The sequence below is a fragment of the Lissotriton vulgaris genome, chromosome 7 (genome assembly GCF_964263255.1).
Source record: "Lissotriton vulgaris chromosome 7, aLisVul1.2, whole genome shotgun sequence".
In the NCBI taxonomy this organism is placed as follows: Eukaryota; Metazoa; Chordata; class Amphibia; order Caudata; family Salamandridae; genus Lissotriton; species Lissotriton vulgaris.
In genome coordinates this window covers 819,010,208-819,035,323 of record NC_141695.1, presented here as the reverse complement: position 1 = coordinate 819,035,323, position 25,116 = coordinate 819,010,208, and the positions used below count along the sequence as shown (strand labels likewise).

At 47.1% G+C, this 25,116-nt stretch overlaps 1 protein-coding gene across 1 annotated transcript in view; it reads right to left on the bottom strand.

Annotated features, from left to right (window-relative positions):
* The window catches only part of DNAH17 (dynein axonemal heavy chain 17), a 15,539,113-nt gene that overhangs the window by 4,596,502 nt on the left and 10,917,495 nt on the right, over positions 1–25,116 (bottom strand). The window contains exon 58 of the mRNA XM_086931082.1: positions 15,143–15,376. Coding sequence (XP_086787208.1) covers positions 15,143–15,376 — 234 coding nt within the window. The remainder of the gene's footprint in view (positions 1–15,142; positions 15,377–25,116) is intronic.

Below are 25,116 nucleotides of genomic sequence, written 5' to 3'. Positions count from 1 at the left end.
ACCCCTACTACAGATACAGGGGACTGTGGCAAGGGTGAGGTCAGCGGAGCAGAGCTGGTGGGTGGAGGCGTAGAAGCTGAGTCATCTGTTGAGATACGCTGGTCCGGTGTTGTAGAGTGCCTTGTGAGCGTGTGTGAGGAGCTTGAAGGTTATCCTCTTGTTGACGGGAGCCAGCGCAGGTCTCTCAGGTGGGGTGTGATGTGGATGCGGCAAGGGATGTCAAGGATCAGGCATGCAGAGGCGTTCTGAAAGCATTGCGGCCTTTTCAAGAGTTTGGCCGAGGCTCCTGCGTGGAGGACGTTTACATAGTCCAATCTGCTGCTGACGAGATCCCTGGGTGACCGTTCTTCACGTTTCACTGGGGATCCACTTGTAGATCTTGAGGTGCATGCGGAGAGTGTCTAAGCAGGAGGAAAAGACGGCATTGACCTGCTTGGTCATGGAGAGGATGGAGTCGAGGATGACCCCTAGGTTGAGTGCGTGATCGGAGGGTGATCTGTGGGTGTTGGAGCTGTTCCAAGTGCGGTCGGCCACCAGGAGTCGTCCCAGGCCGAGCGGGTGGATCCAAGGATGAGGACCTCTGTCTTGTCTGAGTTCAGCTTCAGCCAGCTGTTCCTCATCCATTCGGCGACGGCCTTCATTCCTTCGTGGAGGTTGGTTTTGGTGGTGTGGGGGACTTTGGTGAGGGAGAGGATCAGCTGGGTGTCATCGGCGTGGAGATGATGATGAGGTTGTGCAGTCGGGCGACGTGCGCGAGTGGTGCCATGTAGACGTTAAACAGTGGAGGGTTGAGGGATGAAACCTGGGGAACTCCGCAGATGATATTGGTGGTTTCGAAGCTGAAGGGGAGGAGGGGGACGCTCTGTGTACTACCGGAGAGGAAGGAGGTGGTCCAGTCCAAGGCCTTCTCTTGGATCCCGGCGCACAGCTACCCCCAACGGGGTGTCCCGGCGCTGTGGGTCACTTCCTTCAGAAGCTCTAGCCCTAATCTTCTAAAAACGTTCAATGACAGAGTCAGCCTTGTCCCCAAACAAGCAAGTCCCATTGAAAGGCATGTCTATCAGGGAGAACTGGGCATCGCCCAAGAAGCCAGTTGATTGCAGCCACACATAGCTACAAAAGGCAAAACTGGTGCTTATAGTCCTTACAAACGAGTCAGTGGAGTTCAAGCCACAAAGAATTGGCCTGAATTGCTTATGAAAGAGCAGGGCAAAGTTCTTCTGGAACATCAAGTTGTAGGAGAGTGGGGTCTGCAATCCTATGGTCACCCCCGATTTTTGCTTTTTGCTTCACTGGTTTACGACTTTCCCTGGCTGTGGGCCTGCTAATCAGACCCACAGCCTAGCTGTTCTCTCTCGAAATTAACACACATGTACCTTAGGTCCATTTACCAGTTGGTACTGGGCCACCTTATCAGTCCCTGTACAGTATACCTTAGGTATCCAGGGCCTAGGTGTACCCAGGGCCTACCAGGGGCTGCAGCATGTATTATGCCACCCCTGGCTGGCCACCCAAATCTGACACAACTGGCTGCACGACAGCTGGGGCAAGGTGGTGTAATCACCCTTTGCTTTAGATATAGTATTCCTATATCTAACCCTAAAATGGACACATGTATTCCTATCAGTCACTCCTATGGCAGGCCTTATCAATCCTGAAGGCAGAGTGCTTGGAATTATGTGAGATGGTGCTCTGGCATGAGCTGAGCCCGTTTGCAGCTTGCGGAACCATGTCCTAATAGCTGTACCATGATAAGGCGTACCATATACTCTTAAGTGCATTATAATCCTCTCGGTTATTTGCCAACTTTGGTATCGCTTTATCAAAACATGTCGAGTAAGGTGTCATACGAATTGGAATACTAACCCCTCGCCAATTCTGGCGACGGGGTTAGCATTCCACCCTTCTAGAGGGACACGACATGTATGTAACTGTGAACCCCGGTTAAAGTTAACTCGAGCCTCAGCATCACAAAATGGATGCTGCCACCACAGACACAAGTCTGACCTCCTGCTGCTGAGAGCTCGGACAAAGGGTTTCCTGTCAGGGGCGGTGCTAGCACCATCCCAGACAGGGTTTTGTGTATCCCAGGTAGGCAGGGCTGAGAGGAAGGTGACTGCAAGTGGCACCCCGGTTCTCACTGTGCATATGCCGGCTCAAACCAGTTCCAGGGGCACCCCAGCCCCTGAGCTGGGGAAAGACCGGACAAAGGAGAGGGGTGTAACCACCCCCCTCCTGGTCCCACATATGGGCAGGATCTAGTCGCGTGCCAGCCCCTTTTCTTAGGATAAAGGTAGGAGAGGGCCCCCTTCCCAAATTAGATAATCTTGAATCTTGAACTACTTTCCACGAAAGGAACTCTTGACTTTCTCTGAAGACTCTCCCTTGTGGCTAAGGAGTAGCTACCCTGCACCCGCAGGCACCACCTAAGCATCGCAGTTTGCTGCATGTCCATCCTCCGGATCAAGACTGACCAGCTTGACGAGACCCGGATTCCCTGGCATCTCTGACCTCTACCTGCATCATCAGCCCAGCTGAGATTCGTGGGTGTGACGAGACCTGAGGGACCGGCCATCTTCAAAACCTGCACGACGCTTAACCAGCACGACCGCCGAGGGATCCTCAAGTGAGTGCACTGGGGTTTGAGAAGCCCCAACCCAGAGCAGCTCCAGCACCGAAGTCCAGCCCCCCAGCATCCACGAGATCTGCGTGGGGCCCTTCTGGTCTTTGCTGCTTACCGCGTTGTCCGGTCACTTGCCCGTTGGCTAGTGGCCCTCCTGACGACGTACCATGATGATTTCACCGCTGGTCTGGTTGCTCCAGACTGGCCCTTGCTCCCTTCCAAAAGAGGAGCACCCCGGACCCTCCTGGTCCCCTCCAGACGCCATCTTGACTCCACCGCGTGGGCTTGCCTTTGCCAAGGCTTGTTGCTCCAATCCTGGTTCCAGCATCGCCGACAGCAGACACCCTCGTGGGACAGCTCGCACCTCCAGCCTGGTTGCCGACAATGCCTCCTGGCCCATGTGACTGTAGAGTCCAGCGTCGCCCAGTCACCTGATCGTGGTGACCTCATCCGGTGCCATCCTGGTGCCCACACAATCACTGGCTAGTGATTAAGAACTGAGTCCCCTCTGCTTTCAGGTCGTCTCCATCACCGATCCAGCCTTGGATCACACCAAACATCTTCACTGGTCGCCTGCCAGCAACTTCTTCTTTCTGGCTCCATAGACTACAACGAGGACTCCCGACGTCTTTTGAACCCTATGCAGCCGCAGCCCCTGGGCTAGTTAACCCGAGCATTTCGGTGCTCCAACGCAGGTTCACTATCCAAGTGTCCAGATCCTTTTTCGTTTTTAGTCTACCTAGTCGGATTCGTCCGGAAACAGCAACTTTAGAAATACTAGCCTCTATAGACTTTGTCCCGCATCCCGCGTGAGAGTGCACACTCTGCACCCGATCTCCCTAGGCCTCCTGCTCCTAACCTTAGAGTTCAGTAGTGTAGTCCTAGCGATCCTGAAGCCTCTGGATCGAGTTACTCACCTGCTAGTATTTCGCATTCCACTTTTAGAGTATATGGTTTTTCGTGCCCCTCGGGCATTTGTATAAATTGTGCAACTTGAAGTATTTTCGTAAGAGTTTTGTATTGTGCTTAGCTCCCTGACTCATAAAGAGTTCAGGGTAGACTTGTTATTAATAAATATCCTTTATTTTTATAACAACTTGTGTGGTGTCCTTTCACTTGGTGTTCAAGGGGTATATGTGATGGTAAAACAGCTGGCTTAACACGCCCTCTAGAGTTTAGCCTAAAGACTGCTTTTGTCCACGCTACTAGGATAGCTGGTCTATAAGGTTGACTTACAACCAATCATCAATGAGGGTCGTTTGGTATGATACACAGTGATCACTAGAATAGTGAGCACTATATATCAGGCCAACTTCTCACATTGGTGTGCAGCGGTTGGGATTTGAGCTTGCTGTTGTTTTACCTCGCACGTATCCTAAGAATATCATTTGAAAGATCACATAAGTACCAAGGTACATATAACTTAGCTTAGAATACTCTGAGTTCTACTGAACCAGCTGTTGTAGTGTAACAGGGCCTAGCACACCCTGACTACAACTCTTAGCAAGGGATCAGTAGGTAAACCCATAGTGTAGGTAAGTGCACCACTTACACCTCACTAGAAGCATGTCTACCCATGGAGAGTCTGCAGAGACTCCCTTTGTGGTTATTGACCCTCCACAGGTCATTTCCAGATATGCAGCTCTTAGCTTCCAGGAGATGAGACAATTGTGTACCTCCAGGAAACTAAAACAGGGTTCTAACCCTACCACTCCTTTTCTGATAGGTCTCTGAGAGACTTATGATGCAAGGAGGGCTTCTAACACAGGCCCTGCTAATCCAGATGGGAGCATGCCCCCCTTAGAGGGAACCCTTGGGGACCCTGACCTCAACCTCAATGGAACAGAGAGTGAAGAGGAGGAAGAGGTACAGGAGTTGTCAAGGGATGAGGCAGAAAAAGGTCCAGTAGTAGTCAGTAGGCTCACCAGGACCAAATTAAGCATGCATGAGAATGGAACTGGGGGACCCCCAGGCCCACTCTCAGGCAGGCTTAACCTTGGGAATAGACGAGTAAGGTCTCACTCCGGAGGCTCTAACAGATCTATCCATTCCCATGGCTCTCAGGCATCTTATCACAGAGGGATGACATCCCTTCAGAGAAGAGAGCATGAAGCTAAAATGAGGGAAGTCAATCTGAGGATTGAGAGGGAAGAACTTGCCCTTGCCAAGGAAAGACTTGCCTTTGCCAGAGAGCAGAAATTGAGTGGGGCAGACCCCACTGGCGGCAGCATTATCCCTAGAGATAAAGACAGGAGTTTTGATACTAGACACCTGAGTAAAATAGTGCCCCCCTTTAAACAAGGGGATGACATCCACAAATGGATGACTGCTTTGGAGAGGGCCTGCACTGTCCAGTGCATCCCCCAGAGTCAGTGGGCAGCTATTCTGTGGCTCTCCTTTGAAGGTAAAGGTAGAGATAAGCTCCTCACTACTAGAGCTGAGGATGCTAACAATTACCAAGTCCTGACAAATACACTGATTGATGGGTTTGGCTTAACAACTGAGCAGTACAGGTTGCTGTTCAGAGACACCCAGAGAATTCAGTCTCAGGATTGGGCTGACTTTGTTGATTGTGCCACTAAAGATTTTGAAGGCTGGTTACTGGGAAGTAAAGTTACTGATTACACAGGATTGTATAATCTAATTATGAGAGAACAAATCTTAAGTAATTGTCAAAATCAGTTGTTGCATCAGCACCTTATTGACTCAGATCTGACCTCTCCCCAAGAATTGGGAAAGAAGGCAGACAGATGGGTCAGGACAAGGGTCAAGCAGCAGAACCAGAACCAGGGTGGTGGCCAGAAGAAAGCAGACCAGAAGGGTAATGAGAGTAAGCAAAATGACCAGAAGTCTTCAACAGGGCCCCAACAATCTAAGGAGGGTGGGTCCCAGAATTCCCAAAAGAAGAAGAATAATGGTCAGAAGAAACCATGGTGCCAGTACTGTAAAAGTAATACTCACTGGTTTAGTGAGTGGACCAAGAAAGGCCCAGCTCCTACCACTACTGCCCCTAAGGCACCTGCAACCCCGAGTTCAGTTAGTAGTGGTAGTGTTCCCCCTAAGGCTATAGTGGGGTTGACATTGGTATCTGAGGCAGGCTCTGACCTAGTCAGAGTACCTACCCAGGCTGTTCTTGTTTGTACTGGGGACATCGATTTGACCCCTACAATAAGTCCCAGTACTCTGGGCAAGTACAGGCAGACGCCTTTAATCAATGGAAAATTGGCTCAGGCCTACAGGGACACTTGTGCCAGTGTCACTATGGTGACACCAAACTTTGTGGACCCTGATCAGGTAATACTAGGTTCAGGCTACCTAGTGACCAACGCTAGCAATGTCACTACCACCCATAGTATGGCACTTGTTAATTTCTCCTGGGGAGGGTTAAATGGCCTCAAAAGGGTTGTTGTTAGTTCAGACCTCCCAGTGGACTGTCTTTTGGGCAATGATTTGGAATCCTCCCTATGGTCAGATGTAGAGTATAGGACTCATGTGGAAATGTTAGGTTTGTCAGCACATGTCCTTGCTGTGACTAGGTCACAGGCCAAAAAATGCCCAGCTGAACTAGTGCTGGATCCTGGAACAATGGACCAGACACTCACCAAGAGAAAGAACAGTAGGGTTAAGGCAGTGCCTTCCCCCTTGCCTCAAGGAGAGGATCAGCTCTCACAGGAGACTGACCCAAAGACCCCAGAAGGAACTGTCCTAGAAGAACTTGAGCCTGAACAGGTTGAGTTTCTTGGGACAGGGGGACTTCCAGGGCAGATTTGAGACAAGCACAATTAGACTGTTTATCTCTGGAAACCCCCAGACAGCAAGCTGCTGCTGAGGCTGCAGGGAATGCCACAGGTGCCCATAAAGTGTATTGGGAAGATGGACTCCTTTACTCTGAGGCAAGAGACCCCAAGCCTGGTGCTACCAGGAGGCTGGTCATCCCCTTGTCTCTGAGAGGTTTCCTTCTCACCTTGGCCCATGAAATTCCCCTTGCAGGTCACTTAGGCCAGAACAAGACTTGGGACAGGCTTGCCCCACACTTTCACTGGCCCCATATGTCTGAGGACACTAAAGAGTTTTGCCGCTCATGTGTCACCTGTCAAGCCAGTGGCAAATCAGGTGGCACAACAAAGGCCCCTCTTATACCACTACCTGTGGTGGGGGTACCCTTTGAAAGAGTGGGGATTGACATTGTTGGACCAATGGACCACCCAACAGCATCTGGCACAGATTTATACTGGTGGTAGTGGATCATGCCACCAGGTATCCAGAAGCTATTCCCCTTAGGACCACTACAGCTCCTGTTGTGGCCAGGGCCCTACTTGGAGTTTTCTCCAGAGTGGGGTTTCCTAAGGAGGTTGTCTCTGACAGAGGTTCAAACTTCATGTCAGGATACTTGACTGCTATGTGGAAGTAGTGTGGTGTCAACTACAAGTTCACCACCCCCTATCATCCACAATGCAATGGGCTTGTTGAAAGGTTCAACAAGACCCTCAAAGGGATGATAAAAGGGTTACCTGAAAAGCTTAGGCGAAGATGGGACATCCTTTTACCCTGCCTTCTGTTTGCTTACAGAGAGGTCCCACAGAAGGGGGTTGGCTACAGCCCTTTTGATCTTCTCTTTGGGCATCCTGTAAGAGGACCCCTGTGTCTTGTGAAGGAAGGATGGGAGTTACCTCTCAAAAAGCCTAAACAGGACATAGTGGACTATGTACTTGGTCTCCGCTCCAGGATGGCAGAGTACATGGAGAAGGCATCTAAAAACCTTGAGGCCAGCCAAGAACTCCAAAAAGCTTGGCATGACCAAAAGGCTGTCCTGACTGTGTATCACCCAGGACAGAAGGTGTGGGTGTTGGAGCCAGTGGCCCCAGCAGCTCTCCAAGACAAATGGTCTGGACCCCATACCATTATTGAGCAAAAGGGAGAGGTCACCTACCTGGTGGACCTTGAAACTCCCAGGAGCCCTCACAGAGTACTTCATGTGAACAGGCTCAAGGCATTTGTCAACAGGGAAGACATGGGCTTGCTCATGGCTACAGATGAGGGACAGGAGGAAGAGAGTGACCCTCTCCCAGACCTGCTCACTCAGAACCCTGATGATGGGTCAGTAGATGGTGTAGTCTTTTCTGACAGCCTCTCTGAGCATCAGCAAGAGGATTGTAAACAGGTTCTTCAATCCTTCAGACAAATGTTCTCTCTGACACCCAGTCAGACAAACTGGTTCACCCATGAGGTGGACACTGGTGACAGTCTGCCTATAAAGAGTAAAATCTACAGGCAACCTGACCACGTCAGGGACTGTATCAAACAAGAAGTACAGAAGATGTTGGAATTGGGAGTCATTGAACCCTCAGAGAGCCATTGGGCTAGTAATGTAGTTCTAGTGCCTAAACCTCACACCCAAGATGGTAAGAGAGAGATGGGGTTTTGTGTAGACTACAGGAGTCTCAATGCTGACACTAAGACAGATGCCCATCCAATACCAAGAGCAGATGAACTCATTGACAGATTGGCTTCTGCCAAGTTCTTGAGTACATTTGACCTGACAGCTGGTTATTGGCAAATCAGGTTAGCTGAGGATGCCAAGGCCAAGACAGCATTTTCTACCCCGGGAGGCCATTACCAGTTTGTGGTGATGCCCTTTGGTTTGAAAAATGCACCTGCCACTTTTCAAAGGTTGGTGAACCAAGTTCTCTCTGGGCTGGATGACTTCTGTGCAGCATATCTAGATGATATTGCTGTCTTTAGCTCCACCTGGGAGGATCACCTGATCCACCTGAGGAAAGTTTTAGAGGCCCTGCAAAAGGCAGGTCTCACTATCAAGGCTACCAAGTGCCAGATAGGGCAGATTCAAGTTGTATACTTGGGCCACCTTGTAGGTGGAGGCCAAGTTCAACCTTTGGAGAGCAAGATACAGGCCATAAAGGACTGGGCTCCTCCAACCACCCAGACACAGGTCAGAGCTTTCTTGGGCCTGTCTGGTTACTATAGGAAATTTGTCAGAAATGATGGCACCATTGTGACTCCACTTAATGACCTGACAAGTAAGAAAATGCCAAAGAAAGTTCAGTGGACAGTTAGCTGTCAAAAGGCATTCGATGACCTAAAGCAGGCCATGTGCACTGCACCTAATCTCAAGAGTCCAGACTAGTCCAAGCCATTCATTGTCCAAACAGATGCTTCTGAGTTGGGTATGGGAGCTGTTCTTTCTCAACTGAATATTGATGGTCATGACCAGCCCATTGCTTTTATAAGTAGAAGGCTGACCCCTAGAGAGAAACGTTGGTCAGCTATAGAGAGGGAGGCCTTTGCTGTGGTTTGGGCCCTGAAGAAGTTGAGGTCATACTTGTTTGGCACTCACTTCAAGATTCAGACCGTCCATAAGCCCCTCTTATGGCTAAATCAAATGAAGGGTGAAAACCCCAAACTTCTTAGGTGGTCCATTTCCCTACAGGGGATGGACTTTACAGTGGAGCACCGCCCAGGGACTGACCATGGTAATGCAGATGGTCTCTCCCGGTACTTCCGCTTAGAACAAGAAGACTCACCTGGTCAAGGTTAGTTTAATGTCCCTAAGTTTGGGGGGGGTTATGTAGGAGAGTGAGGTCTGCAATCCTATGGTCACCCCCGATTTTTGCTTTTTGCTTCACTGGTTTACGACTTTCCCTGGCTGTGGGCCTGCTAATCAGACCCACAGCCTAGCTGTTCTCTCTCGAAATTAACACACATGTACCTTAGGTGCATTTACCAATTGGTACTGGGCCACCTTATCAGTCCCTGTACAGTATACCTTAGGTATCCAGGGCCTAGGTGTACCCAGGGCCTACCAGGGGCTGCAGCATGTATTATGCCACCCCTGGCTGGCCACCCAAATCTGACACAACTGGCTGCACGACAGCTGGGGCAAGGTGGTGTAATCACCCTTTGCTTTAGATATAGTATTCCTATATCTAACCCTAAAATGGACATATGTATTCCTATCAGTCACTCCTATGGCAGACCCTATCAATCCTAAAGGCAGAGTGCTTGGAATTATGTGAGATGGTGCTCTGGCATGAGCTGAGCCCGTTTGCAGCTTGCGGAACCATGTCCTAATAGCTGTTCCATGATAACGCGTACCATATACTCTTAAGTGCATTATAATCCTCGCGGTTATTTGCCAACTTTGGTATCGCTTTATCAAAACATGTCGAGTAAGGTGTCATACGAATTGGAATACTAACCCCTCACCAATTCTGGCAACGGGGTTAGCATTCCACCCTTCTAGAGGGACACAACATGTATGTACTGTGAACCCCGGTTAAAGTTAACTCGAGCCTCAGCATCACAAAATGGATGCTGCCACCACAGACACAAGTCTGACCTCCTGCTGGTGGGAGTCTTTCCAGCGAGGAGAGCTCGGACAAAGGGTTTCCTGTCAGGGGCGGTGCTAGCACCATCCCAGACAGGGTTTTGTGTATCCCAGGTAGGCAGGGCTGAGAGGAAGGTGACTGCAAGTGGCACCCCGGTTCTCACTGTGCATATGCCGGCTCAAACCAGTTCCAGGGGCACCCCAGCCCCTGAGCTGGGGAAAGACCGGACAAAGGAGAGGGGTGTAACCACCCCCCTCCTGGTCCCACATATGGGCAGGACCTAGTTGCGTGCCAGCCCCTTTTCTTAGGATAAAGGTAGGAGAGGGCCCCCTTCCCAAATTAGATAATCTTGAATCTTGAACTACTTTCCACGAAAGAAACTCTTGACTTTCTCTGAAGACTCTCCCTTGTGGCTGAGGAGTAGCCACCCTGCACCCGCAGGCACCACCTAAGCATCGCGGTTTGCTGCATGTCCATCCTCCAGATCAAGACTAACCAGCTCGACGAGACCCGGATTCCATGGCATCTCTGACCTCTACCTGCATCATCAGCCCAGCTGAGATTTGTGGGTGTGACGAGACCTGAGGGACCGGCCATCTTCAAAACCTGCACTACGCTTAACCAGCACGACCGCCGAGGGATCCTCGAGTGAGTGCACTGGGGTTTGAGAAGCCCCAACCCAGAGCAGCTCCAGCACCGAAGTCCAGCCCCCCAGCATCCACGAGATCTGGGTGGGGCCCTTCTGCTATTTGCTGCTTACCGCGTTGTCCGGTCACTTGCCCGTTGGCTAGTAGCCCTCCTGACGACGTACCACGACGATTTCACCGCTGGTCTGGTTGCTCCAGACTGACCCTGGCTCCCTTCCAAAAGAGGAGCACCCCGGACCCTCCTGGTCCCCTCCAGACACCATCTTGACTCCACCGTGTGGGCTTGCCTTTGCCAAGGCTTGTTGCTCCAATCCTGGTTCCAGCATCGCCGACAGCAGACACCCTCGTGGGACAGCTCGCACCTCCAGCCTGGTCTCTGACAACGCCTCCTGGCCCGTGTGACTGCAGAGTCGCCTACTCACCTGATCGCGGTGGCCTCATCTGGTGCCATCCTGGTGCCCACACAATCACTGGCTAGTGATTAAGAACTGAGTCCCCTCTGCTTTCAGGTCGTCTCCATCACCGATCCAACCTTGGATCACACCGAACATCTTCACTGGTCGCCTGCCAGCAACTTCTTCTTTCAGGCTCCATAGACTACAACGAGGATTCCCGACGTCTTTTGAACCCTATGCAGCCGCAGCCCCTGGGCTAAGTAACCCGAGCATTTCGGTGCTCCAACGCAGGTTCACTATCCAAGTGTCCAGATCCTTTTTCGTTTTTAGTCTACCTAGTCGGATTTGTCCGGAAACAGCAACTTTAGAAATACTATCCTCCCTAGACTTTGTCCCGCATCCCACGTGAGAGTGCACACTCTGCACCCGATCTCCCTAGGCCTCCTGCTCCTAACCTTAGAGTTCAGTAGTGTAGTCCTAGCGATCCTGAAGCCTCTGGATCGAGTTACTCACCTGCTAGTATTTCGCATTCCACTTTTAGAGTATATGGTTTTTCGTGCCCCTCGGGCATTTGTGTAAATTGTGCAACTTGAAGTATTTTCGTAAGAGTTTTGTATTGTGCTTAGCTCCCTGACTCATAAAGAGTTCAGGGTAGACTTGTTATTAATAAATATCCTTTATTTTTATAACAACTTGGGTGGTGTCCTTTCACTTGGTGTTCAAGGGGTATATGTGATGGTAAAACAGCTGGCTTAACACGCCCTCTAGAGTTTAGCCTAAAGACTGCTTTTGTCCACGCTACTAGGATAGCTGGTCTATAAGGTTGACTTACAACCAATCATCAATGAGGGTCGTTTGGTATGATACACAGTGATCACTAGAATAGTGAGCACTATATATCAGGCCAACTTCTCACACAAGTGTCACTGCGTCTCAAAGGGCATGAGAATAGCGGCCCAGCAAACAGGAGGTGTTGATCAGTCACAGGGCCAAATTGGTTGTAGAGATAAATGTTTCCCAAAAGTCTCTACTATTTTTGATTCCTTGTCAGGGGAGTAGACGGGAAATTGTTGGGATTGGTACGGCTAGTGGAAGATTGCAAAACTGACTCTCTTGAGGGGGGCATTGTGACAAAAATGCCAGGTCACCTGGGACAGGGCAGTGGCACCTGGCAACTTGCTGATTAAGTGGTGGGCCAATGTAAGACTTAGCCCAGGTCTCTCGGAAGATAGCCTTATAGGCCTTCCATGGCTTGGCCAGGAGGAGATAAAAGAAAGAAATTGAAATTCCTAAATTGCGATTTTTAGGGAATTGGAATTCCTTATGCATGTAGGAATTTCTAAAAAAAATAGCAATTCCTACACATTCCTTAATTGAGAGTTGCAAATTGCGAGTCGCAATTAAGGAATAGCTTTCAATTCATTTTATAGGCCTAGAGGCCCATTGGAATGAATGGGAATTGCATGCGCAATTTGTGAGTACCCAATAGGTACTCGCACATTGCGCATGCAATTGCAAGGGTGCCCAAAGGACACCCTGCTGCACACCTGAAATTTCCATTTTAACACATGTTACGCACACACATGTCCCTAGGGCATGTGTGTGTGTGTGTGTAACATGGAACTTTGAAAAATGCACTTTAGTGCATTTTTCAAAGTTTTCGCAACTTACCATCAACATGGAAATGACGGTAATTTGGAATTCCTATTGGCGTAATCGCAATTTTGTTGTTGTTAAATCATTGCATTTAAGAAATTGCAATTTGCGATTCCTTACATGCAATCGCAATTAAAGTAATCGGGAATTTAGTGATTACTATTTGAATTGCGATTTTTGCATTTGGGATGATGCATCTCAAATGCAAAAATACCAGTCGCAAAGGAAGAATCCCCCATTTGCGATCAGTATTTTCATTGATGCATGTGGCCCTATGTTCCAAAAAGAGAGTGTAAAGGCAGGTTCCTGCCTTGTTGTAAAGTAAGTGCAGAAACCTTGGTCAAATTCACTTGTGATGCTGCGTAAAGTCAGATCTGTGTTGTGTCTGCATCTAAGAGGACTATCACGCTTCAAAAGCGAAGTCAGCATCAGCATCAACATACCAGGACCGGGAGAGGTCATGGGTGCAAGGGGCGGCTTCGGTACTGGAGCCGAAAGTCAAAGAAGCTCAGGAGGTCCAGCTGGTGCTGAGGGCAAACCCACAGACGGTAATCCAGGTGGAAGGCCTCTCCATGCTGTGGGACACAAAGGCACGCTAAAGGGAGTCAGTAGAGACCTGAGGAGTTGCAGCATAGCTATGTAGATCTCTTCAGTCTGGTGCAGCCTGGCTGAAGGATCCAAAAACTTGGGCTGTGCCAGGACCAGCTGCAGAATCGGCTCAACATGTCGGCCAACTTTAGGAGCAGGAATGTAACTTTAGGCGCCACCCATGTGCTTTGACAGGGTAGAGGGAATGGTTGAAGGATCAGATGGCACTTCAAATGCTTATGTTTTTTATGACTAAAGAACAAACTAGAACACTCCCTCTTGACCTATAAATACTTTTCACAGAGTTAATCTCACCAACCCAGGGCGTATACACACATAACACTTGTATTTAAATTTTTAGTTATTTTATTTCATTTTTTCATATCCAACTTTTTATCTCATTACTTTTATAAATACATTGATTGTAAAAAAATCTCCAAGAAACATACTTTCAATACATTGGAGCCATCACTGTTTTTCATAATTTATCCAAAATTTATATGTAAATACAAAATAAATAAGACCAAACCAGGTAGAGAACCATGCATACACTCACATACATACTTACTAAACATCCATTACATTGCAATCAAACATAGACATCCTATAACATTGCATCTGTTGTCCAGTGTAAGACCAGGTTCAATAGATCTACAAAATGAAGACATAGGTCTAAAGTTGGTCGACGCGTTTCGGTGGAAAAACAGCAGTAAGGACCACCTTCATCAGGACCATCCAGAGACAAATTACTACAGGATCTCTACACCTGGGATTCAAGTCTGAGAACTTTTACTCATCATGGCCAGTATATGGGACTATTGCATATTCTAATCAGAGCGCAAGATGGAAATTTCCTGTAACATTTATACCAGCGTAGAACGAGGCTCAGGTCGGCTTATCCAAACAATGGTTCGTCATTTCTATTGACATGTGGAGGGGACGCCACATTTTTAATTTATCTTTTCTTGATATACTTTGTATGTTCGTTACACCAACTTTTATTTAAATCACATAATGTGCAGGACCTTCTCTATTTGTGAGAAACTTCCTCGTCCCCTTCTCAAGCCGCCTCCGCCTACGACCGCAGTTCCTTCCACGATCATGCTTATGTTTTTTATGACTACCTGAGGTTTTGGAGTGCGACAAAGACAAACCTTTAGAGCCGCTTCCTTAACTTCAGGAGTGGGAGAGGGGCCAGGATCGAGCTCAGGAGTTGGAGTTGTTCCAGCGCTGCGTCTTCTTGTGCTTGGTGACAAAGTTTCATCTTGCATTCCTTGATGGCCTTTGGGTTCATTGATGCGAAGTCTCAGCAGATCTTGAAGTCGTGGTTCGACCTCAGACACCCCAGGCAAATCTCGTGAGGATCTGTTACAGACATCTGTTTATGACAATTCCTATAGGGCTTAAAACCTGTTGTCTTAGGGATTGACGACCCTTGCACGTTGCTTCAGGATCAAAACAGCATCAGTGCAGAGCTGCACAGAGTCGCCATCCATCACGCAGCGGTACTGTGGATCCAGTCTGATGCTTGAGGAATCTGTGATTGGAAGTCTCTATCAGAAATGTACTTACTTATTCACTAATGCATTTATAATTTGAAGAAAGGTCATTTTCATTTTAGGTGACCTGTTTCCTGAGAGAAAGATTTTCACTAAAATGAACACAATTAGAATTTTACAACCCCTTTTGATATGAATGTATTCCCTTGTCTGGTATGTATATAATCATGGAAGAATCTCCTCTGCCATGGGTCATTACTGGACCACAAGACACAGTGGAATTGGAAGAATATCAAAACAAACAACAACAAAAAATGACTGTTTTACATTCTAAAAAGAGGCAATGCTTCTCTGCTAAACTGGGACTGTGTACGGACTTTGTACGTACCTGAGAAGAGGTGTCCTGTAGTTTGGTCAAACCGTTTTCCAGTCTCTCTATTTTAGCAATCAGCTCTTTCCTTTTCATGGCAAGAAGATGCTGGTAAAGTTTGATTTGTTCAAGGAAGGTTTTTGGTGTTGTATAGTTATAACGTCTCTCCGAAGCAAGATAAACTTTTGACATCTCATTTGCAGTTTTATGAACATACGACATGAAGAGACTGATGGAGCTCTTCACTTCAGGCTATAAAGCAAAACAGACAAACAAAGCAATGTTTTGAAATTGAAGCACACATCTAGGGTAATAATTTGGGGTAAGGTACTTCAAATAGGGCATTTTACAATAGCCGGCTGTCAAGGTTTATACCAGTTGTTAAAGGCCATGAACCTGAGGTATATGCCAGAGCAGCATATAACTAGTGAGAGGGCCTGTACCAGCCGGTATAGCCCAAGGCAGATGGGCTATAAGACAATTCAAACATTCCATGCACCGAGGGTAGACTTTCTAAATTAAAAAGGGAGAAACAGAAAGGCAAACCTTGAAATGTTGGGGCACACGGCTTATACCCGACAGTATTAGTCCTGACCTGAGCCACTACATTGCCTTCAATGGAATTCCCAACATTACAATGTTCTAAAAATTGTTTTATTTTGTATCAGAAATACTGCTGTCAAATACCAATGGCTCATCAGGCTTATAAAAAGTAATCTTTTACTGGTTACCTCATTGATGAATAAGCTTAATTACTTTCATTTATATTAATTCAAAATATGTGCCACTTACTCTGTGTCCTTTGAAGAATACAAACTGTTTCTCGTTGTTTACAATATGGTGAATACATGAGGCAGTGATATGATATGACAGTGTTGACGGGTTGATGTGAGGTTGGTTGTTTACCTTGTCAATTGATAGTGATATAATCTGGCATCTTAAATCTGCAAATCTGAGTATTGTTTGCTAAGGCATGACTTCTCATTTCTTTTTTAATTTACTGCCACAGACGACCAGTGATAGCATACTGAAATACTTAGGGGCATATTATCAAGACAGGCGATAAAATTATCGCCGTTTTAGCGGCAGAAAACTGCAGCTAAAACAGCGATAATGGGCTTGATAATATGCTCTATGTAATTCCAATTGAAGTCCATGTTAGATGTCCTTCACATTAAACATGGGCCTGTCTTGATAATATGCGCCATAGTTTTTGTAATATTTCTTTTAATGAATGCATTTTTTTTTAAAGATTCATTATACTTTGAACACTATAGATAGTAATAAAGCACTTTTGATTAGAATGGAATGCACAAACCAAGTGAGGCAATGCTAACTATACGAAATTGGCTTATTATTGACATGTTTGACTATAGAGGTTTTATTAAAGCATAAGCTTAAAATATATAAAAATTAATGTATGGGAGGCAGAGCGTAGATTCAGACAATATAACTACCTCCCTTCAGAACTCCACTGATCAGACTCTGTTGCTGGCTACAATCCTATCTGCAATGAGGCAATTGTACAGAAAGTACTGGCACCTTGGAGCCGATGCTCAAGAGAGGCACTGGATAAACTATGAAGACTATAATAAATAAAGTAGACAAGGTGGAAAACTGGCCTCTGGAATGGAGGAGCTGCCTGAGAAAATAGAGCATATGGTTTCTGGTTTAAAGACAGCTGTCCAGTTGGCAGAAAACAAAGTGCAAATAATCAAAGAGGAGGGAGAAAGAAGCTTTGATCGATTCAGCGTCCTTGGTTCAATATCAAACGAATCATATAGGGATGGATCACTTGTCCTGCATAACCTGGGTTTGCAATTCTCGTGTTGCTGTGTCCCAATAAAAAACCCTCATTCACGTGTCAAAGATGGAATGGGCAGTATATCTTGATTCTCCGCCTTCTATTCACCTGATTGCATCATCATGGGGTTAGTAGTTATGCATCCTCCACCCGGAGGTGTACCCCTAGTTAAAAACAGTAGTGATCAGTGATAAGTGAGGGTCACATGTGATAATACTTAAAAAATACTCGTACAGCCAGGAATAGATTTAATAAATCTGGATTTGAGATATTGTTTAAAAATTGAAGTGGTGCCTCTTGAGATTTAATTAGGAATCTCTCTCACTCTAAAGGTCATAAAAAATGGTCCACATGTTTCAGACCCTACGTCGCCTATTTAGGTCAATTGGGCTTTCTTCAGGACCAAAAGTGAAAAGGTGATGTGAGACAGTGAGTGTCTCTCAGTGTATTTTCCTATGAGAAAGAAATTCTTTTCGAGAAAAGAGTGAGGAAAGGATATACTAATCTGTTTCCTGGTGAGGTCCAATGGTACCTTATTGATTTTCATTCACTGCCTCAACGGGCTGCCAGTGAGTCCCGTGGCCTACTTCGGCCTTGTGTAAGCACGACTTTTTTTCAGCACAAGTCGATTAGTATATCCTTTCCTCACCCTTTGCTTTCATAAAAGCCAGACAGCCAGTGTTGTCCACTGCAAGCCATCTCATCATTCATTACCTGTTCCACCTTTTGTCAGCATCTTATTCTTAAGTAAAGGGGGACAGGGCATCCTCTTGTGTAAATTTCAGAAGTAACAGTCAGCATAGTCAGTCATTTCAGTCCCACTTCTTTTGAGGGGACTCATCTACGAAGCGACAGTTTCTTGATTCTGCGTAATCCGGCCATCTGCCTTGAGGGAAATGAATATGGGGAGTCTGGAGGAGGAGGAAGAGGAGCATGACTGAGCTGTGATTGTGAACTTGTGAACTTCAGGAATGCCGACAGCGGCACCTTCAATATGGAAATAAGACAAAGACAGTGCTGCTATTGTGATTAATGTTTCGTTGTGCTAAAAGTTGCAAATCAAAGAAAGACACACAGAAATAAAAATAAATAAGGACGGGGAAAAAAAGTAAACATTTCAAGCCTAGGTGTCAGGGAAGTAGAGCTCGTCCTCAAACTCTGTGAATTGAACCAGGAGTAGGTCAGCTAACAGAGAAGAACTTCCGTCACCTAAGTCGGTGTCCTCTTCTTCCTGCGTGAATTCACGTATTTTGTAATCTGGTGGTATGAAGTGTTGATTCATCTTGATCATTGTTAACCTCCCCACATTTTTGGGTGAGAGGCGGGTCCTTTTGAAGTTACAATGGCACCAGCAGCACTGAAAACACGTTCAGAAGACACGCTTGCGAGTGGGCAAGCCAAATAATTTATAGCCAGCTTGGTGATCAGTGGCCATTGAGGCCTTTTCCCATACCAATACACCAATGGGTTCTGATCAAAGAAGACCTCTGTTGGGTCATCCAGATAGGCCTGCACCATCCACTCAAGGTCCACCAGGGGGTGCTCCACTTTGCGTACGTTCTGTTGCCTTTGCATCAACACTGGAACGAGCAAACCCTTGATGAGTTATCCAATCCGCTTCCGACAATATTATGGCTGGGCCTGGTGCAGGTGATGATACGGTTGCTGGTGTCGGTAACGGCTCTGAGGGAAAGTGACTGCCTTAGGCCACAGAAATTTCAATTTCCTGCCGCTCTTTTTCGAACAGAGCTAGCCAATGTTTTTACTTGGAAACAACATCTTCATAAAAGGAATGAATGTTTTTCTGGCCTGTGCCTTTTTGTACCGTGGATCCAGAATAGTGGCACAAATGTAATGTTGTTCTGAATGTATTGCTTTAAGCCTTGCATTGTCAACTAGGCGGCTTAATAAGCTCTCCGCCAACCGATATGCGTCTTGTTTTTCAGCATCAACTCAGAACGTTGAAGACACCGCCTTCAGTTGGTGCTCTAGCATGCGCAACAATGGGATAGCTTTGCCCAAAGTACAGTCCTCCCTGCTGACTTCACGGGTGAAGACCTCAAAAGGACGAAGCATGTCTGTCAGGCTTTTAACTAGGTCCCATTCCTCCACCTCTAGCCTCATGTCTTTCATAGAAGCAGCCCGTGCGTGAAAGACATACTCATTGATTACCAAGTACTGTTCAAACAGAGGCTCAAGCATTTAGAAGATTGAGTTCCAACGTTTGCCACCTCCTGGATGAGTCCTCTGACTGCCACTCTTCGGTCACGTTAAATGATCCTCAGTTGCTTCCGGGCCTTAAAAGAATGGCTGAAATGTGTGCAGAATCTTTGGCAGGTGGTCAGTAACTTGCTGACTGTGTTTTCTTTTTTCAAGAAATCTTGAACAATAATGTTAATGCTGTGCGCCAAACACGGCACTCTGAAATAGCCACCATCAGCCATGGCCTTAACTATATTACTGCTGTTATCCGTGGAAACATAACCAATCATGCGCCTTCTTGAATGCAGTCATTGAAAGACCTTACTGTTAAATGCCTCCAAAATGTTTACTGCAGTATGAGATTTCTCCATGGCAAACATGGCTACTGTTGCATGTTTACGAGTAGCTTGAAAAATTGTGACACTGTCAACACCTGCAGCTATCTTCTCTCTAACCCCCGCAAAGGAGACCCAGTGTGCAGTGATGCACATGTAATCAACAGCTTGGCCACTGATCCACATGTCTGTTGTCAGGTGGATAGTGTGAACAGCACTCTTCTGCAAAGCTGTTCCAATCACGTCCAGCACATCTTCATGTAGTGCTGGTACTGCCACTCTGGCAAAATAGGACCCGCTAGGAACCTTCCATTTAGGGCAGACTGTTGCCACAAATTCTAGAAAACCCACCCCTTCCACGAAAGAAAAAGGGAGAAGGTCCAGCGCTAACATTTTAGCCAGTATTGCATTATACAGATGTGCCGTTGGATGGTTGCGTTCAAATAGCGCCTCCGACCAAAACATGCTTTTAATGGTGGTCTGGACCGTTTTCATATGTGATGATGATCCGGACTTCTTCAACCCAGTTAGGCTTATTGATGTACTTTTTCGCATTGGTGTCTCTACCAGACTCTTACTGTGCCACCTAGATGTTGCTGGGGTAGAGGGTGTGGGCGCTACCACTGCAGTGCTGCTGCCAGGGGTACTGTGTGTACCATAAAAAATGTCTCTCGCTTCTTCACCTCCTCCCTGCACGATCAGCTCCTCGTCATCAGATGCAATATCAATGACTACATTTGATTTTGTACTTTTGGCTTTCCGGATGTTACTTAGGTGCGCCTCCCACTGGATAATGTGGTGTTTTTGGAGATGACCTCTCTGGCCTCTGATACCATAGTTGGTACCAAGCTTACCCTTCGAACAAATAACTAGGTTTTACGCCTTTTTGCTAATACTAAAGAAGTCCCAAACTGGGGAGTTGAGATTTCTGGTGGTGGTGGAGGTGCCACTTTCAATACCAGATGAAGTGGAGGATGGGCGTGGCGAAATTTGACTCTGTTGTGCACTTACAGCACCACTACTTGAGGTAATGGAGGTCCAGCTGGATGAAGGTCCCTGCCGGCCCTTCTGAAGAGAAAATATGGAAGCTGTAGGTTGTGTTGGTGTAGTAGTTACCTGTGTTGGTGGTGGTACAAGTGCCACGCTGCCCACATCCCGCGCAGCATTTCGGGATAAGGTAAAAATGTCTGTCTGCTGCATGCCCGCTGGGGCTGGAGTGACGACTGTGATGACTGGGTCGTCATCGTCAAACTCTTCATCTGCAGCAGAATACACCACTTCTACTTCTTCTTCGTCATCACCCATAAGTGAAAGCCTTGCGGGAACCTTCCTTTTACCTAGCTTTGTCGGCTCATGGCGTGCCTCCCTCTCAGACTGAAATGGTGGGTGCCAATCAAGATCTAGATCATCAGATGGAAGGGGGCTTGAAGAAGAACTTGTACTAGCCTTCCTTTTCCTTGCTGGGGATCTGGAAGACAATGGATCATCAGGAGTGGCTTGCTCAGCTGATACCTCCGCATGAATCTCGATTTCCTGATGTGCCGCTACTTCTGGAGGAACAAGCATTGTGGACAGTTGTGCCTCTTGTTGTGCCTCTCCATGTGCCTCTCCTTGCGCCTCTCCTTGTGCCTCTCCTTGCTGTAGGAAGGTGGATATCTGACTATATGGTTACCCCCACTTTTTGCCTAGTGTTTAGCTGGTTTTTGACTTAGCTCTGACGGCTCTGAAGACCGTCAGAGGGACCGACGGATAGAGCGATGCCTCCTTTGCCCTGAGCTGTTGCCAGGTGGGGTGAGGCCTTTTCCTCCATACTCACGAGACTACTTGTGAGACAACAAGGAATTCTAGACTGTGAGTACTTTGACTCACATCGTATCCTTTTTTTGTTTGCATACACTTTTGTTTTGCCTACACTTATAGCAGTAGCTTTATTGTATATAGAGGTCCTGATGAAAGCACAAGGTTTATCTTTACCGCCAAGTGCTGAAACATGTCGACCGCTTTTGTAAAGGACGGCTATTTGTTATAACCGGTCCTGATCACTGTTTTTAACTTTTAATCTCAGCAGACATCAATAAAATTCACGGTCTGTCTACGCATCAATTTTATTCTTCACTTCACTTTTTTCGCACCGCACTTCTATTTTCTGTCCCATACACTCCACAATTTACATTCTGCTCATCTTGGCATCTATACCTTTTGACATTTTAGAGCTCCGATACCAATGGAGTAAGAATGTCAGTCTTTACAAAAGGATACTCAAATGATGAAGCTAATCACCAGGTATGGTGAGTGATGGGAATCCATTCACATAAATCATATGTTTTTCTTATGAATCGTGGGCTCTGGTGAGCTATTCCCTATCTTTCTCTCCTTCTTAGACATTGGGATATATTTTGTATTTATATATTTTGACTTAGTTGGCCTGGGATCCTGCTATTCAGGGCCCCAGGCTATCTGCTCTCTCTGTAAAATGGACTCCATGTACTTTAGGTACATATCTAATTGGGAATTGGGTCAGCTTTGTGAGCCCCTGTACAGTGTACCGTAGGTACCCAGGGCATAGGTGCATCCAAGGCCTACCAGGGGCTGCAGCATGAATTATGCCACCCCTGGCTGGCCATCCAAACTGACACCACAGGCTGAACACTCTGCTTGGGCAAGGTGGTGTAATCACCCCTTGCTTAGATATAGTATTCGTATATCTACCCTTATATATAGACACATATATGCCTATAAGTCACTCCTATGACAGGCCTTGACAATCCTGAAGGTAGAGTGCTTGGTTTTATGTGAGATGGTGCTCTAGCATGAGCTGAGCCCGTCTGCAGCTTTCGGAACCATGTCCTTATGGCTGTTCTATGATATAGCCATACCATATACTCTTAAGTGCATTATAATCCTTGCGGTTAATGCTAACTTTGGTCTGTCTTTATCAAAACATGTTGTGTAAGGTGTCAAACACTTTGGAATACTACCCCCCCCCCCCGCCAGTCCTGGCAGCAGGGGTAGCATTCCACCCTTCTAGAGGGAGCAGACATGTAGTTACTGCTTTACCCGGTTAAAGTTAAACAGAGCCTCTGAGGTTCTGTAAATTACGAATTCGTTTGTGCTCAGCTCCATTTTGTGATCGCCGCCATTTTATGTTGCCCTCACTCAGGCAGCTCGGCGAACGCAATGTTTTTGTCGTTTTTGCCTTTGCGTGTCAGGTGGCTTCTTTGCTTATGTTTACTAACGAGTGTCAGGGTCTGGCCGAGAAAACTAATTCCTGTCTGAGCTGATTAATCCCCATCCGGATTACATGTTGGTTCACACCATTGTTTCCTTTAAGTTATCTTATCTGCTGTCCTTCGCTACATGTCTCATGCATTCTCCTGTTTCATGACTGTCCTTCTACAACACGCAGCTGTGTTTTCTCTACTTGTAAATCAAATTGTGTGGATTCATTTGTAATTTACTTAAGGGGTCGAGTGACAAACGGAACCGGGAACTTGAGTTGCCTTAGTCTTCAAACATTGTCTATAACGTTTGCCTATAGCTCATGCTCTTGTGTGATTGCATTTTTGCATTGTATTGTATCGTATATAAACCTGTGCGCCACGGAGTTAAGTGGCAGTCTCTTTTGAACCTCATTGTACCGACGACTTCTAAGACCACTGTACTAGCTGCAGCTAATAAATACCATCTTCTACGCCAGACGAAGAGTCTGTGTCTCTGTTTTTGACAAGGCAGGTGAATCCCGGGGATTTCAGGCGTACCCTGCGCCGCCGGGCCTTAAGGCTGCGGTTCTCCACCTCACCATCACAAAATGGATGCTTCAGCCACAGAAACAAGTCTGACCTCCTGCAGCTGGGGAAACCTCCAGCGAGGGAGGCCTGGACAATAGGTTTCCTGTCGAGGGAGGTGCTAGCACCTCCCCAGACAGCCTGTAGTTCATTGGGGCAGGGTGGGTTCAATGGAAAGATGTTTTTCCAGACACTGCCTGGGGCACACAAGGTGCTCCATGCATAGCCTGGTTCAAACCAGTTGCTGGGGCACTCCAGCCCCAGCTCTGGCACGAAACTAGACAAAGAGAAAGGGGTGTAACCACCCCCTACTCAGGTTCCACCCATAGGAGGAACTAGCAGGTAATCCAGCCCCTTAGTTTAGTATAAAGATAGGAGCTGTGTCTAGAGACATTAGATTATCCTGGAAAGAAACTCTGAAATTAAACTCTTGGACCTTTGACGTTCCATATCGACGGGAAGACTGAAGACCTCTCCCTTGTGGTCAAGGAGGGACCACCCTGTGCAAACAGGCACCACCAGTAACTTGTATGTTTGCTTTGTCGATGCTCCTGCCGGAACCCGAAGACTCAGTGACTCTGGAACTGGACTTCCAGACTTCTCTGACTCCGACCCACATCCACTGCAAAGCTGAGACCCATGGTGGACATGGGAGACATGGGACCGGACATCCTGGGCTACTTGCTTTTTGCTACCTGTGCAGGTTCTGAGGTTCCCTCAAAGTTTTGCATTAGGGTTTGGGAAGCCCCAGACCCGAGCAGCATTTGCACCGAAGCTCAGCTCTCCACACTCCACGAGTGCCGCGTGGTGCCCGCTCCTGCATTTCAGCTTGACGCGTCTTCCCGGTTGCTAGCCCATTGGCTAGTGAGCCCTAAGAAGATGAACCTTTGAATCAACAATGCTTGCCTGGTTGCTCTGTCTTGCTCCAGCTTCCATGTGAAGGAGAAACGCCCCAGAAATTGCTGGTCTGAACAGAAGCCCATCTTCACTTCCTGCGTGGGTTGTGGTTACCAAGGCTTGTTGGGTCCAATCCGGATATTGACACTGCAGTCACCTAGATCCTTCATGGGACAGCTCGTATACAGTGTCTGGTCATCGTCAACGCCTCCTGGCCCACGTGGCTGCAGAGACAAGCTTCACCTATTCACCTGATTGCATCTCGACATTGCCTGGTTCCTTCCTGGTTCCTTCTTGGTCACTGGCTAGTGACCCAGACTCTGTCCCCTCTGCTTTCAGGTTCTTCTCAACTCCGATCCACACATGGATTCACCCGGACACTTTCCTCCTGGTCGCCTGCAGCACTTTCTTGAAGCTCTCCATAGGATTCAGCGACGAAACCCGACACGAAAGAACACCTATGCACCCGGCTCACCTGGGTGAGGTAACTTGAGTACTCCGGTGCTCCCGTGGGTAATAACTATCCAAGTGTCCTAGTTTAACAGGGTTTTCCCGTAGTTCACCCGGAAGTGTCCGAAATCTACTGCTTTGTAACTTTTACGTTCCCATTTTAACTCTATGGTAACTCGCGTGTGTGTTTAGATAAAGCACACGCATCCTGCGGGACTCCTGCTTCCTAACCTTTGGTTACTCAGTGTAGCCCCAGCGATTCACTAGGCCCTAGGCCTATTCACCTTTACTGAAGTGGTTCTTATACCACTTACTTAGTATATGGTTCATGAGGCCCCTAGGGCAGAATTGTATTTGTGCAACTTATAGTATGCTTAATGAGTAACTTGTGACGTATCTCGAACTCTGACCTCATAAAGAGTACAGAGGGGTTGTGTTGGTAATAAATACATATATATATTTGATATATACCTTGTGCGGTGTCCTTTCATTTGATATTCAAGGGATTATAATTGGTAA